This window comes from Pantherophis guttatus, chromosome 2 (assembly GCF_059756535.1).
Source record: "Pantherophis guttatus breed Tessera chromosome 2, ASM5975653v1, whole genome shotgun sequence".
Taxonomy (NCBI): domain Eukaryota; kingdom Metazoa; phylum Chordata; class Lepidosauria; order Squamata; family Colubridae; genus Pantherophis; species Pantherophis guttatus.
In genome coordinates, this window is record NC_142064.1 from 64,193,430 (window position 1) to 64,207,583 (window position 14,154).

At 34.7% G+C, this 14,154-nt stretch overlaps 1 protein-coding gene and 1 long non-coding RNA gene across 2 annotated transcripts in view; one reads left to right on the forward strand and one right to left on the reverse strand.

Moving 5' to 3' along the window:
• The window catches only part of LOC117661402 (uncharacterized), a 37,008-nt gene that overhangs the window by 3,235 nt on the left and 19,619 nt on the right, over window positions 1–14,154 (reverse strand). Inside the window, exon 2 of the long non-coding RNA XR_004589989.3 lies at window positions 8,384–8,529. This is a non-coding gene — a long non-coding RNA (uncharacterized LOC117661402). The remainder of the gene's footprint in view (window positions 1–8,383; window positions 8,530–14,154) is intronic.
• Window positions 1–14,154, forward strand: part of KIF27 (kinesin family member 27) — a 30,325-nt gene that overhangs the window by 940 nt on the left and 15,231 nt on the right. The window contains exons 2-10 of the mRNA XM_034410163.3: window positions 3–410; window positions 1,820–2,020; window positions 3,541–4,511; window positions 8,488–8,631; window positions 8,866–9,066; window positions 10,779–10,954; window positions 11,986–12,119; window positions 13,347–13,502; window positions 13,920–14,125. Coding sequence (XP_034266054.2) covers window positions 113–410; window positions 1,820–2,020; window positions 3,541–4,511; window positions 8,488–8,631; window positions 8,866–9,066; window positions 10,779–10,954; window positions 11,986–12,119; window positions 13,347–13,502; window positions 13,920–14,125 — 2,487 coding nt within the window. The 5' untranslated portion in view covers window positions 3–112. The remainder of the gene's footprint in view (window positions 1–2; window positions 411–1,819; window positions 2,021–3,540; window positions 4,512–8,487; window positions 8,632–8,865; window positions 9,067–10,778; window positions 10,955–11,985; window positions 12,120–13,346; window positions 13,503–13,919; window positions 14,126–14,154) is intronic.

Consider the following 14,154-nt stretch of genomic DNA (forward strand, 5'->3'; position numbering starts at 1 on the left):
AGAATAAAAGAATATCTTTTATTGTCAAATGTAGAAGACTGAGAATAGTATGAAGAAAGAATTAAAGAAAAGTTGTGAATATTAAAATTAACAAATGCACATATAAGCTGCAATGGAAGAAATTCCTGTTAAAGTGGCAGTAAGAATAAGACCTTTACTCTCAAAAGAAATACTTCACAATCATCAAGTATGTGTGAGATTAATCTCAAATACTCAGCAAATTATCATCGGAAAGGACCGCGTCTTCACTTTTGACTTTGTTTTTGGCAAGCATTCAACCCAAGATGAAGTCTATACAACATGTATTAAGCCCTTGGTAGCATCTTTGATAGAAGGATATAATGCTACAGTTTTTGCCTATGGACAGACAGGCTCTGGAAAGACTTATACTATTGGAGGTGGTCACATTGGTATGTTCTGAAAAGTTTGTTATTATTTAACTATATGGTCAAAAAAAGGAATAATTAAAGTAATAATAAAGGTAAAAGGAATAATAAGAGCAATCTTTTCACAAACTGAATATTTATAATTGCTGTCCCTGATGCTTCATTTCAGAACAAGTTGGAACTAAAGGTTAGGTAATTCTATTTAAAATAATATAATATTAATCTTTTTAAATTAAAAAAAATCTATTCTATTCTATATGCAGCATGAAGATTACAGTAGTCTACCTAACACTTCCATACTAATTATTGGTCTAAAATATTTTAGTTTAAATGGACAAAACCCACAGTATTGCAGATAATGTGGCATATTTTATTCTAATTTCTGTCACATGTTTTGTAGATACTATCAGAACATTATACTGGGTATTTGGGAGTAATCGTTTATAAAAGGCATTTCTATTAAATGCCATTTTCTTTCTAAGATACTAATTTTGGAATAGCTACGGTATTACATTAAAAAAAAGTCTCCAGTGTTGTCTTTTGGCCAGTTTATAGGTTCCATACAAATTTGTGAGAAGGGGAGCAAATTTAGACTAGATGTCCATTATGTGGCCATATCAGGAAAATCGACTCCAAAGAAAGGATAAAACTATTTGAACTGGGATTGGTTATAATAAAAGAATCTTGAAATTCTTCTATACTTTCTCCTCCTCCTCATGAGCCAGTTCTAAATATTATTTTTTTTATCCTGGACTTAAAAAATGCTTCAGCTCCTTTTGCCCAGCTAACAGTTCCTGCATATCTTTGTCAATATCGTCTTCCTAACACTACATGTTCTTCTTACCTATTTTTACCTATTGCAGATAAAGTGGTAGATAAAGGAATTGCAGTGTTATTTTAAAATTATACTGGTAACATTTTCCTTGTGAATAAAACTTTACACATGACCAGAACACTAGGGTATTAATCAGCATCACACTGGAATTATGAAGTACTTTTCTACCCCTCATTGTCAGGGACTGAGGGAGAAGGGGAGAATTCTCCCAAATGAGAGATATCCTCTCCTTCAACCCACTATACCAAAAATAAGCCATAGTCCACAGCTCCTCATCACAACTTTCTGAAATGTTTGTGGTGTTCTGGGAACTATCAGGAGAAAGGAAAGTAGGTTTCCCTCAACTTTTCCCCCCAATCTGACACTGAGTATTTTCCTAGTTTTGTTTGGTTTTTGCTTAGTCGTTTTTCCCCTGTATTTTTAACTCTGATGGCATGACTGATTTATATGACCCTGACAACTGAATGTGATATACATACAGCATATTGAGTTGAAAGTCATTCAGATTCCTTTTACTTAATTTTCAGTATTGCTATGATATTTTGGAGTCTGTATATTTCAGCTCTGTGTTTGGATTAAGATCTTTTTCTCATTTTAGCATCGGTTGCAGAAGAAGAGAGAGGTATTATTCCACGGGCAATTCAAGAAATATTTCAGATTATTTCTGAAAACCATAATACTGATTTTGCAGTTAAAGTTTCATACATAGAAGTCTATAAAGAAGAACTCAGAGATCTCCTGGAACTAGAGACATCTATGAAAGATTTGCATATTAGAGAAGATGAAAAGGGCAATACAGGTAGAAATATACATTTCAACTAAGTTTTTATTTGCTAATAATTTTGAAACATTTTTAAAACACATGTTCATATTTTCTATAGATGGACCTCTAAAATAATATTAAGTTCATTTTATTAAAATTGAATTATTCAGAGGAAATGTAACTTTCATTTTTATGCAAAGTAATTTGTACTTTAAATGTAATACTTTAATAGTCTATTAATGTGTAATAATCGCTGTGATTCATAACTAAAATAGCATCTTTCAGCAAAGTTAATCTTTCCCCATTATTCTGCTTTAAAAATATATCAAAAATCAGGAAAGCCTTTAGATAAGTGCTACTGTTTAGCTGAATATTTCTAGAATAACAATGCATATATGTCTATGGAGATTCTCAGTCATCCAGGTCATGGTTGTCCCAAAGGTGTTTTTTCAAGAGGCAACTGGACTTTCTGGTTTTTCTTTGAAGACGTTTTGCCTCTCATCCAAGAAGCTTCTTCAGCTCTAACTGGGTGGTGGGGATTGGAAGGACTTATACTCCTTGCAGATAGCTGGTCATTTGCATTCTTTTAGCGGGTCATTAAGGTCACCTGGAGGTTTATCTGTGTCATCAGGGTCACCTGAGCGGTGCAAATTGGTGTGGAGCCTTCTTGGAACTGTTGAATGCCTTCCAAGGTGGCTGCACCCCAATTTGCAACACTCAGGTGACCCTGATGATACAGATAAACCCCAGGTGACCTTAACAACCCGCTAAAAGAATGCAAATAACCAGCTGTGCAAGGAGTATAAATCCTTCCATTCCCCACCATCCAGTCAGAGTTGAAGAAGCTTCTCGGATGAGAAGCAAAACATCTTCAAAGAAAAAACAAAAATCCAGTTGCCTCTTGAAAAAAGCACCTTTGGGTCAATAATGCATACATTTTCTTCAAATGTCCATTGTAGTGCTATGAGTATTTTTTCTCCATTTAAAGCTTTTTTTCAATTTGTTATCTCACTTAGAGGCACAATGGAGCATCATAAAATTTTCATACAGCTACATGCAGTACATGTACCGGCACATCCAAGGATTTCCCTACTTTACTTTCTATTGATTCTGCAACCATTTTTTATGCAGTTGAATATAGTTAAAAATATTGTAAGAATACTAGGTTAGATCATCAATTTGTCCAGCTCATTAGGGGTTACTCTGACAGTGACAGGATTTCTGACATATTTCTTTCCAGTTCTACCTAAGCTAGCAGACATTGTACTACCATTCAACTATTGGTTTGTAATCTACAACTGTATGTATGTTATCCTACAAATATACAAATACTAGTTCTTAAATACAAGTATGCAAGAGACAAAGCATCTTTGTGGTATCACACCATACATTTTGATGAAAGCTTCATTTGCTGCTTATTTTATAATATTATATCTTATATGAATTCTTTCATGCTTGAAAAATAACTGGATTGCCTATATTTGTTTAAAATGTAATCTGATTTTTTCTGAAAATGTTTAAATTTAAATTTAAATTTATAACCTTTATTGTTTTAGTAATCGTTGGTGCCAAAGACTGCCAAGTGGAAAGTACAGAAGAAGTGATGAGCCTGTTGGAAACAGGGACTGCTGCTAGACATACAGGGACAACCCAAATGAATGAGCATTCCAGCCGATCCCATGCTGTTTTTACCATCAGTGTCTGTCAACAACAGCAGCCTTTGCAGAAGGACAAAGAGGGTGCACAAAATTCACCTAAAAATTCTGGACAGCAGATCGCTTCTAAGTTCCACTTCGTAGATCTTGCCGGATCAGAAAGAGTTACAAAAACTGGCAACACTGGTGAAAGATTCAAAGAATCCATTCAGATCAACAGTGGTTTACTAGCTTTGGGAAATGTGATAAGTGCACTTGGAGACCCAAAGAGAAAAAACGTACACATTCCATATAGGGATGCTAAAATCACACGTATCCTTAAAGACTCTTTAGGAGGCAATGCAAAGACTGTCATGATAACATGTATTAGTCCATCTTCTTCTGATTTTGATGAATCATTAAATTCCATCAAGTATGCAAACAGAGCAAAAAATATTAGGAACAAACCTATTGTCAACTATAACCCAGACTGGGATCGTATAGATGAAATGGAGCTTGCCATTAAATTGCTTCGGGAAGCCTTGCAAAACCAACAAACTAATGGACAGTCTTCTGGTAGCCAAGGGTCACAGGATTTATGCCAAGACAAAAACAGAATTCGTTGTCTTGAACAGCAGCTTGCTCAGTTTCAAATTGAAAGTTTTAATTTGCGAAATTGCATTGAAGAAGCTTATTTATTTCTTGTTGATTTAAAAAACATTGCTAACCTATCAAAAAATCAACTTGAAAAACTGCAAGAATGGATTCATGTAGCACAGGGAATTAGGAGAGAGGCATCTATTCCCCAGGTAAACGGTGGAACAGTAGCCGACCAAGAAGGACCGTATCATATCACAATTCTTCAGCTTAAAAGGGAGCTGAAGAAATATCAGGTACTTACTGTACATTTAATATAAGGGCTTAATAAAAGATTGTATACAGAAGTGTTGTCTGCACATTAAGGCAGAGTTTTGTTCAAATGAATTTATCTTCCCTCCCATTCCAGCATGTCAGCTTGATCAGTCCTACAAGATAATTTGAGAGGCATCTTAAAACAACAAGCAGGAGAACAATACCTCAATTTAGTACAACTTAATACTAAACATGGGTTCTTTATTTGTAAATGGTTCAATATGCAATCATTAATACAGCATAAGAGATCTTCTCTCAGGAAATTATGGATTTCTTTCAAAGGTCAGAGCTTTGGCAGGTCATCCCCAGCCAAGAAGTCTTTCAGCTTATCTTTTGGAACTTGTCTAGCTGCTTTTTCTACGGTAACATAGATCATTTGTAATTTTTTACTATTTTTTAAGCTCATAAACAGTGAAGCAATCTTTTAAAACTTGAGTGGTTCTATTATCTTTCTCTTGGCTAATATTTCATTTTCATTTCAGCATGAACTGTTTCTTCATAGAGTTCCTTTGTTTGCATCTCTTCCTGTCTTTCTCCCTAGTCTAAAATGCTTACATTACAAGAATGTAGCTAGTAACAGAAATGATAACTGAATATTGTCATTATAAAAGATGAAAATCAATATGAATTATAAGTTATTCATCAGTCTACCCCAACTCACCTGGGGAACATCAGACTGGGGAGGCTGAAATATAGTATATAAAATTACAAATCAAATTATTTCTGGAAAATTAGTTCTGTTAGGGATCTTTTATAAATTATATGTATATTGGTTGAATCATAAAGATGATAAGTCCAACATCCAAAGGCATTATTTTTTTTCTCATGCATCAACTATAAACAAACAATGTCCCTTGGGTATTAAAAATGGCTCTTATATTTCCATTACCTGCCCATCAGAGCTACTTTAAGTAATGTTCTGCACTTTAATTAAATTATTGGGTAGGCCTAGTGGGACATAAGCTTGAAATAATTATGAGTGAATCTTAAATTAGCAGGAGAAAATGTTATACAATAAGCCTTTTTTTCTTAGAATTCTGAAATGTCATTATGCATAATCAGAGGAACCTGCTGAACATTATGAACTTTGTTTTAAAAGTTTCTTGCAAAAGTAAGGAATTTTCTCAAATCTAGAATTTTGCGTTTCTTATGCAAAGCTCTAGATTTTCCTAGTTCAGTACTTTTGCCTTCCATTTTTACCACACTGAATTTAATACACTCTTGTATGAAATTCTTACCTACAGACATGTAATACTACTTATAGATAACAGTAAATGTACTTCTTGATCACTAGAAATTGCTTCTAATAAGTAAAATATGTTAAAGCTGCTTTGTCTTTTCCCTTTTTAGTACAAATTTGAGAGTGTATGAGAAAACTGCATATGTAGCTTTTATTTATTTAGAAAATTTATATTGCCATCTTGCCCATGGCGACTCATGGCAGCTTACAAGGACATAAAAACACCATATAAAAGAAATAAAAATAATAAAGAGAAAAATAGTAAAATAATAACTCTCCACTCTGGCAACACCATACATTCATACTAGCCATTTAATGGGCTCCTTCCCGCTCTGGGTTCCCCAGGCCCACTGGCAGAACCGTGTCTTCAGGGCCTTCCAAAAGAATGTTAAAGTGGGAGCCAGTCTAATGTCTGGTGAGATGATGTTCCAGAGAGAGGGAGCCACCACAGTGAAGGCCGTTCTTCTGGGTCCCGCCAATGTATCTCTTTAGGGGATGGGACTCGCAGCATTCCTTGTCTCCCTGCTCTAATGGGTCGAGTAAATGTAACTGGCAAGAGACGGTCCCTCAGATAACCTGGTCCCAAGCCATGGAGGGCTTTAAAGGTGACAACTAGCACCTTGAATTGCACCCAGAATCAAATTGGCAACCAGCGCAGTTCCCGCAGGAGGTGATACATGTGCACACCGAGGTCTGCACAAAACCATGCGGGCCGCTGCATTTTGCACCAATTGGATCTTCCAGATGCATTTCAGGGGCAGCCCCATGTAGAGCGCATTGTAATCGTCAAGACAGGAGGTGTCTAGAGCATGAGTGACTCTCAATAGGGATTGTTGGTCCAGGAAAGGGCATAACTGACACATAATCTGCAGTTGGGCTAAGGCTCCACTGGCCACCTGCTCTTTAAGCAGGAGTCATGAGCCAGGAGAAACCCCCCCCCAGATTACGCATAGGGTCTGTTTGGAGCACTGCCACCCCATCCAAGATTAGCTTTAGAATGGGATGTGTTATAACCTGCCAGATAGTCTGTGAATCAGATTCTAGTTTGCACAGAACAACATGAGCGTACTTGAGTTTTACTGGTTGCACTTGTGGCTTGCTGGCCAAAATGTGCCAAGGCTGATTGGTACTGTCTTTATCATTAGCATATAATACTACATCTAGCAAGGATATGACTAAGGATGGTAATACTGGCATGGCAAACTCACAGACATATATTTCATCAGGAACTCATATGTTCAACCAAAACTCTAGTGATGTTAATAAACATAATGGATTCCCTGGAATGGTAGGGTTTAAATATTCATATGATACATTCTACGTTTTATCTGGCTCCTGGGAATTCTGTAACAGTGTAATAATCTTACTTTAATGTGATACACACCCTGCCTGACTATTTGGCTTTTGCAGAGTAAAAACCAGCCTGAAAACCAACCCCCCATTTTCTGGTTCAAACATCTGTTTCCTACCTGACATGTACAGATAATTCTAGGCTTGTGTCCATTTGTTTAGTGATAATTCAAAGTTATGGTGACCCTGAAAAAATAGATGTTCTCCAGGTTTGTGTCCTCACAACATCCCCACAGTCATAGAAATCCCAGTTTGTAGGTACATGACTTGCAATTACTCACAAAGAAATGCAGTTATATGTTCACCATTTGTGACCTTCCCTGCTGGCTTCACAAGCCAAGTCAATGGGGAAGCTGGCAGAGAAGGTCACAAGTTGATCCTTCTTTTGTCCCATCTGTAGCACTCATTCCTGCTTGCACGTGGCCTGCACCAGACCATGCTAATCTTCCCCCAGCTCACACACAGCCTACACCAGCCCTTCCCTTGTTTCTCCTGTGGCATCCCCAAACTCTTTATCTGAGACAGCCCCCCACCCCCTGCATCTTGGAGTTATGACAGCAAACAGGAATGAATACCAGTTCTATTTGTCATAATAACTCTATTGATATAAACTAGATTTAATAAATTAGATTTAGTTGCAGCACCTGTTAATAGCCAAGTGGACTGTAATTACGGAAAGTAATTAAATTAGTTAAAAGGTTAATTGTTCTTTAGGTTATTCATTTACTTTTATTACATTTTTCCTTCTATTTGCCAGATGGCAGATGTACTGTTCAGTACCAAGCACTGTAGTGACACAAGAAAATAGAGTTTAATTCTCCTCATTTCTGCTGCTACAAGGAAACATGTTTAGGAAGATTACTATGTAAGATGAAAGAGAACTTTTCCATTAGTAACTTTCTGAACAACTGTTATTAATAATTACACCATTCACAATTAGAATTCAATTTCCTTTCCAGTCATGGTAATTCTCTTTTTAGCTATCCCATCTCAAATCGTACATGAAATATGAGGAATGTTTTTTAAAGTAATGTTATTATTTGCAGGAATGATCTTAAGGAAACAACAGGGTGCTATTAGTACACACCATTTTCCCTATAAGATCAAAATGTAAAATGTGGCAAAGGTTTTTTTACTAACATTTTCGTTGGTTTAAATTAAATACACTTAATTGTTTAAGACAATATGTGTTCATAATTTTTGCATACTATACTTGGGTTATATACAATAAAATATATACAATTAATGCAATACAGTACTTACAGCAGAATTATTGTATTTGCAGCAAATATCACAATGCATTTCCATTTGTGGACTTTCCATTTCATATGTTCAGTCATTTATTTTATTCTCTCTTTATTATCTAGCAGGCTCTTGCAACAGATGCAGAAGTCTTCAGTGAAAAAGAACTGGAAATAAAAATATTGCAAGATCAGATACAAAAGCTGATACAAGAAAATCGTGAATATCTGGAATCACTAAAGGAGGCACAAGATACAAATAGGTTACAGGTAATTTAAGTTTTCTGCAAGTTGTTTAGGAAATCATAGATTTCTTAATAATAATACAAAAATATTACAACCATAAATAGTTTGAGAACATTATAATTAGGATTATCATCAAGATTTATTCTCATGTAAGTGCATATAAGAATGCAATTTTAAATTTAAATTGAATCCAAATTTCAGTGGTTTTAATTTCTGCAATTCTGTAGTTTAATAAATGCAATTTTGTTTCATTTCAAGAATGAAAAAATGGTAGAGCAGCGACTTATAATTAACCAGCTAAACGACAAATTGGAGAAAATGGCGAAAGCATCTGCCTCTAATGGTGCTTCTGGAGATGGACCAGCTGCAGTAATATCAGCTAAAAGGCCCTATAGTGTTCCATTAACTAAAAGTTTGATGCAGATGAGTAACATACCATTAAGATTGGATTCTCGAAAGGTATATATGAAAAAAAATCTTTTTATTTAATTAACTTTATTATTTGCAACTTATTAATCAAAGTTGAAGGGAACTGGTAACATGAGCATCTGTAGGTTGATTAATTGATGAAAAAAACTAATGAATAATTTCTCCCATCCCATTTAAAGATGGCAAATATAGTGCATTTATTTCCTCCATTTCTTCCATTTCTATCTGGTGGTTTTGATATTCCCCATATTTGTTCCACCTTTGACACTAGATCTAGGTTCTTTGTTCTGTTCTGTTCCAATATTTTAAAAGGTTGCCCATTCCTGATATGTCTGCATTGGACAGCTGTGGAACATAGCAGAGTTAGTGTTGGGAACTGGCTTGAATAGTCTCTGAATGTCACAAAAAAAGAATATCATGTAGTTTGGATATTGTAAAATAAAGACAGAGGCTGATAAGAGGTATAAACTCAACCCGAGGCAGATCATGAATCTCCAATATGATTCTCCTTGATCTCTTGGCAGTTTTTGATACCATTAATTGGGGTATCCTTCTGAACTGGAGTGGAGGATGCTGTGCTATGTGTTTTCTTCTATGCAAATAATTCTAGGTGTTGGCAGGAACAAAGGTGCTGTAGCCTATGGCTACTCACTTGGAGATGCTTCAGGGCTCAATATTTTCACCCCTTCTGTTTAACATCTGTAAGTTACTGAGCAAAGTCATTTGTCAGTGGTTGATGTTTTCCAATTGTACATTTCAATACTGGGTGCCCAAGTGAGGCTGTCAGAAACTGAAGGCCGAGAATATGGATGGAGAAAATACATTCAGTCTCAATCACAGCAAGACTGAGGGATTGTGGGTATTTAGGGTCCCAAATCCTGGAAATTTTCCATGTTTAGTCCTGGATGGAGGAACACTTACAGCTGGTCCAGGATGCAGTGAGGTGGGTAATAATCGACATTTTTGGCATTCTTACATAACACCAGAGGTGGGTTTCAGCAGGTTTTACAGTATCCTTCCCTTGCCATGCCCAAGCCACACCCACCAAGCCACACTCACAGAACCAGTAATAAAAAAAATTGAAACCCACCACTGCATAACACTAATGCTCCATGAGCTCAACATGTTGCCACTTCGCTTCTAGGTGCAATTCAAGATGCTGGTTTCCACCTATAAAGCCCTCCTACAATAGTATCTGTCTGTCCTATACAATTGGACAATGCAGACCTCTTCCAGGTTCCAGTGTTCAAATAGTTTCATTAAACAGGCCTTGGACTTTTTACCTTCTCTGTTATGCCTGCTCTATGTAACAGCATATCCCTTGGAATTTCATATCCTGCCCCCACTTCATTTAAAAAATCCCTGGAAACATTGCTTTCCCCCAGAGCTGGATTAGATGGTTGGTAATTATCTTATGTATTTTTACTTAGTTAGTCTGAAAGTTTTCTCTTCTGGGTGTACATTGCTTTTTGTTTTATTGTTCTTACAAATTTTAATGTTGTACACATTCTTTATGGAGGTGGGCAAATTCCTGATTTGACAAATAAATAAATAAAAATAGCAACTAATATAGTTCTGATTATCAGAACAAGCAAAGATGTAAACACAATAACTCATCCTAACCTTCTCCCCCAAAATGGGGATTTGAATCATATAAAATTACTTGCACTACATTATCCACTGAGTACTTTTTAAACAGAACCTGAATAAAAATATTTAATTTTTAAAAACTTATTTAAAAGGTACACACAAGCCCTCCGATGTATTCCTTAAGTAAAGTTATAGCTGGATTTCAAACCCGTAATCAGATCATGATGGATCACATAGAAGAGCAAGATGAAGTCCTTCATTATTGCTTTTCTGATCACAGTGATGATGATGAAAACAATGCCAAGACTGGAAGGAGATTCAGATTTAGGTATGTTTTTGATCACATATGACCAATATGTTAATTAGAGCTTGTGATATTTAATGTGCATATCTGTTAGTTCACTCTATGAAAATAAATTTAAATTTGAAACAATTTTATAGTAGACAGAAGCTGAACCAACAGTCAACAATGTTTTCTGTAACTTCTGATGGGGGACCTTCAAAGGGCCCTCTTCTGCTGATCTGAGTAAGAGGAGGTTAATGGAGATGGTCCCTCAGTTTGTCTAGTTCTAAGCTAGTTACAGTTTTAAAGATAAACCATAGCACTTTAAATTTTGCTTAGTAGCCAACTAGCAACCACTGCAGATCCTTCAGTACAACATATTTATGATTTATGTCCCCTGTATCATTTAGTAACCTAGATATGACATTATACCCCAATAATTGCAATTTTTGGATATTTACAAAGGTAACCCATCTAAACGACATTGCAGTTTAATTCCGGAATAGCTAATAGAAAGTTGTATTTCTGTAAGATGCGATAGTCCTTATAAAGCTGTCTTTGAATTCATCAATAAACAAGATAACAAATGCGCCAAAAGAAAATAGCAATCACATTTTTATTTAGCAGCAATACTCACAGCACTGTTTTGTTCATAAAACATTATTTCATTGTAAAAATGCTTACAATTACAGGAAGTTCTCGACTTATGATCGTAAGTAAGCCCAGAATTTCTGTTGTTAAGCAAGAGAGTTAAGTGAGTTTTGCCCCATTGTATTAACTTTCTCATCACAGTTGTTAAGTAAATAAATTAGTAACACAGTTGTTAAGTGAATCTGGCTTCCTCATTAACTTTGTCAGTTGCCAAGCATCTGAATTTTGATCTCACAATCATGGGATGTTACAATGGTTGTAAGTGTGAAAAATAGTCATAAGTAACTTTTTTTAATGCTCTTGTAACTTGGAAGGGTCACTAAACAAATGGTTGCAAGTCAAGGACTACCTGTAATACATTTGTCATCTCAAGCTGTATTTGTATGTTTTACTTAAAAAAAATGCCTGCTTTAATTTTTACTTAGACGTTCCTTAAACCGTACATGGACACAGAAGCAGGCTCCTCCTAGCTATATAACTGAAGGAAAAGACATACATCAAAATGCCAGTTCAGAAATCGGAAATCTTTCATCAACAGAAGCTGTTACAGATAAAGAAGGTAAATTGATATACCATTATTATTGTGTTTTACGTAGTCCAAAGAATAAAATGGGAACGGGATTCTGAAAATATGGATTTGTATTCAAAGTAATGCATAATTAATAAATGAGGATGATATCTGTACTATAATATTAACTTATATTAAATTTCATAAAATATACATATTTGCTCTTTAATATTTTAAATATTTATTGAAATGCCTTTCAATAAAAATACTTTTAAGCAAACAAGCTCTTAAAAAACTAACAGTACATTCAAATATGTAATGAATAATATAGCATGTCAGTAAAACTTTAAAAAATCTTAAAATATATTTTATTACACAAAGACTTAAACATGTAGCATTTTAAGTTGTAATCAATAAATATGAAAAATCATTATGAGTGCCATTAAATGAGAATTAATATATTACAGGTGACATTTTGATATTATACACATCTCCATATTACTGCATGCTATTTTTTAACACTGTATTAACAAGTTTAATTAAGCTTATCTGCATTGACCAATGTACACACAATTAATTTTCAAACTACACTTGGAAGCTTAAGTAACTCACTATGCTATATATGAAATCCTCATTTGTATATTAGATACATATACGGGTAGTCCTCGACTTATGACCACAATTGAGTCTAAAATTTCTGTTAAGTGAATCAGTTGTTAAGTGAATTTTGCCCCATTTTAGGACCTTTCTTGTCACAATTGTTAAGTGAATCACTGCAGTAGTTAAGTTAGTAACACAGTTGTTAAGTGAATTCGGCTTTGTCATTGACTTGGCTTATGAGAAGGTTGCAAAAGGATATGACCCCTCGGACATTGCAACTGTCATAAATAGGAGTCAGTTGCCAACCATCTGAATTTTGATCATGTGATCATGGCGATCTTGAAACAGTCATTAAGTGTGAAAAATGTTTATGTCACTTTTTTCAGTTCCTTGTAATTTCAAATGGTCACTAAACAAACTGCTGTTAAGTTGAGAGCTACCTGTCGTTTCTTTCATATATAATCAGTTGTATTCATAAATTTTCTGTACTTAACAATATATACTAAAAATAGATTTCAACCTTTTTAAAAAAAAGTCTCTTCTACAGAAATACAGTTCATTTTATAATATACTTAGCCTAGTTTTGTTCTGTTAGTCCCAAAACTGCTTACACCTAAGTTTTTAGGCGTCTCTAAGAATTATGTTATATGTTCTTAAAACAGTATACTTTCTTTAAAGGTGCAGATATTGAATTTATCAAGAAAAGTCAGATAATAAATGTGCAAAAGTTAAAGAATTCAGAGCTAAAACTTATTGCTGCCAAGCAAAAAATGAATGAACTTACCCTTAATATCAGAATGAAAGAAGAACTCATTAAAGAATTGGTGAAAACAGGTAAATGTATTTTGTGACTTATACTTTGAATATCAATACATTAAAAAAAAAGAACCAAGGTTTATATGAGATAATTACTGCTGCACAGTGCAAAAACAATTGTTTTTTAAAGGGAGCGTAAAGTCAACGTACAGCATTTGTTAAGATTGGAGCAATTTCCAGTTTGTGAATTGTTATCTAAAAAGTTACATTAAATGATGTTGAACCATTTATTTTAATTTCGTTGCCTAATCCACCTCCTGGTTATTTTGAGAATAAAATATGTTTACGAGGAGCCATCTTTAGTATCAATTGGATCAGTTTTTGAATTTTTTTTTGTAATAAATATGTTAACGTTTTTTAAAATGATAACAATAGCTGCTACAATGCCAAAAGTCACAAATGAGATCTCCATTTTTTTAATTTAATATTTTTAAGGTAACGATGCTCGATCTGTAAGCCAGCAATATTCTCTGAAAATAACACAGCTGGAGCATGAAGCAGAGCAGGCTAAAATTGATTTAGCAGACACACAAAAGCAACTGCAAGAACTAGAGAACAAGGAACTAAGGGACATTGCTGAAAAAGCCAGATTACAGAAAGAATTCAGAAAAAAGATGGACACAGCAAAACGGAAAGTTCAGGTATTTACCATCGGGAAATTCATAAAAAT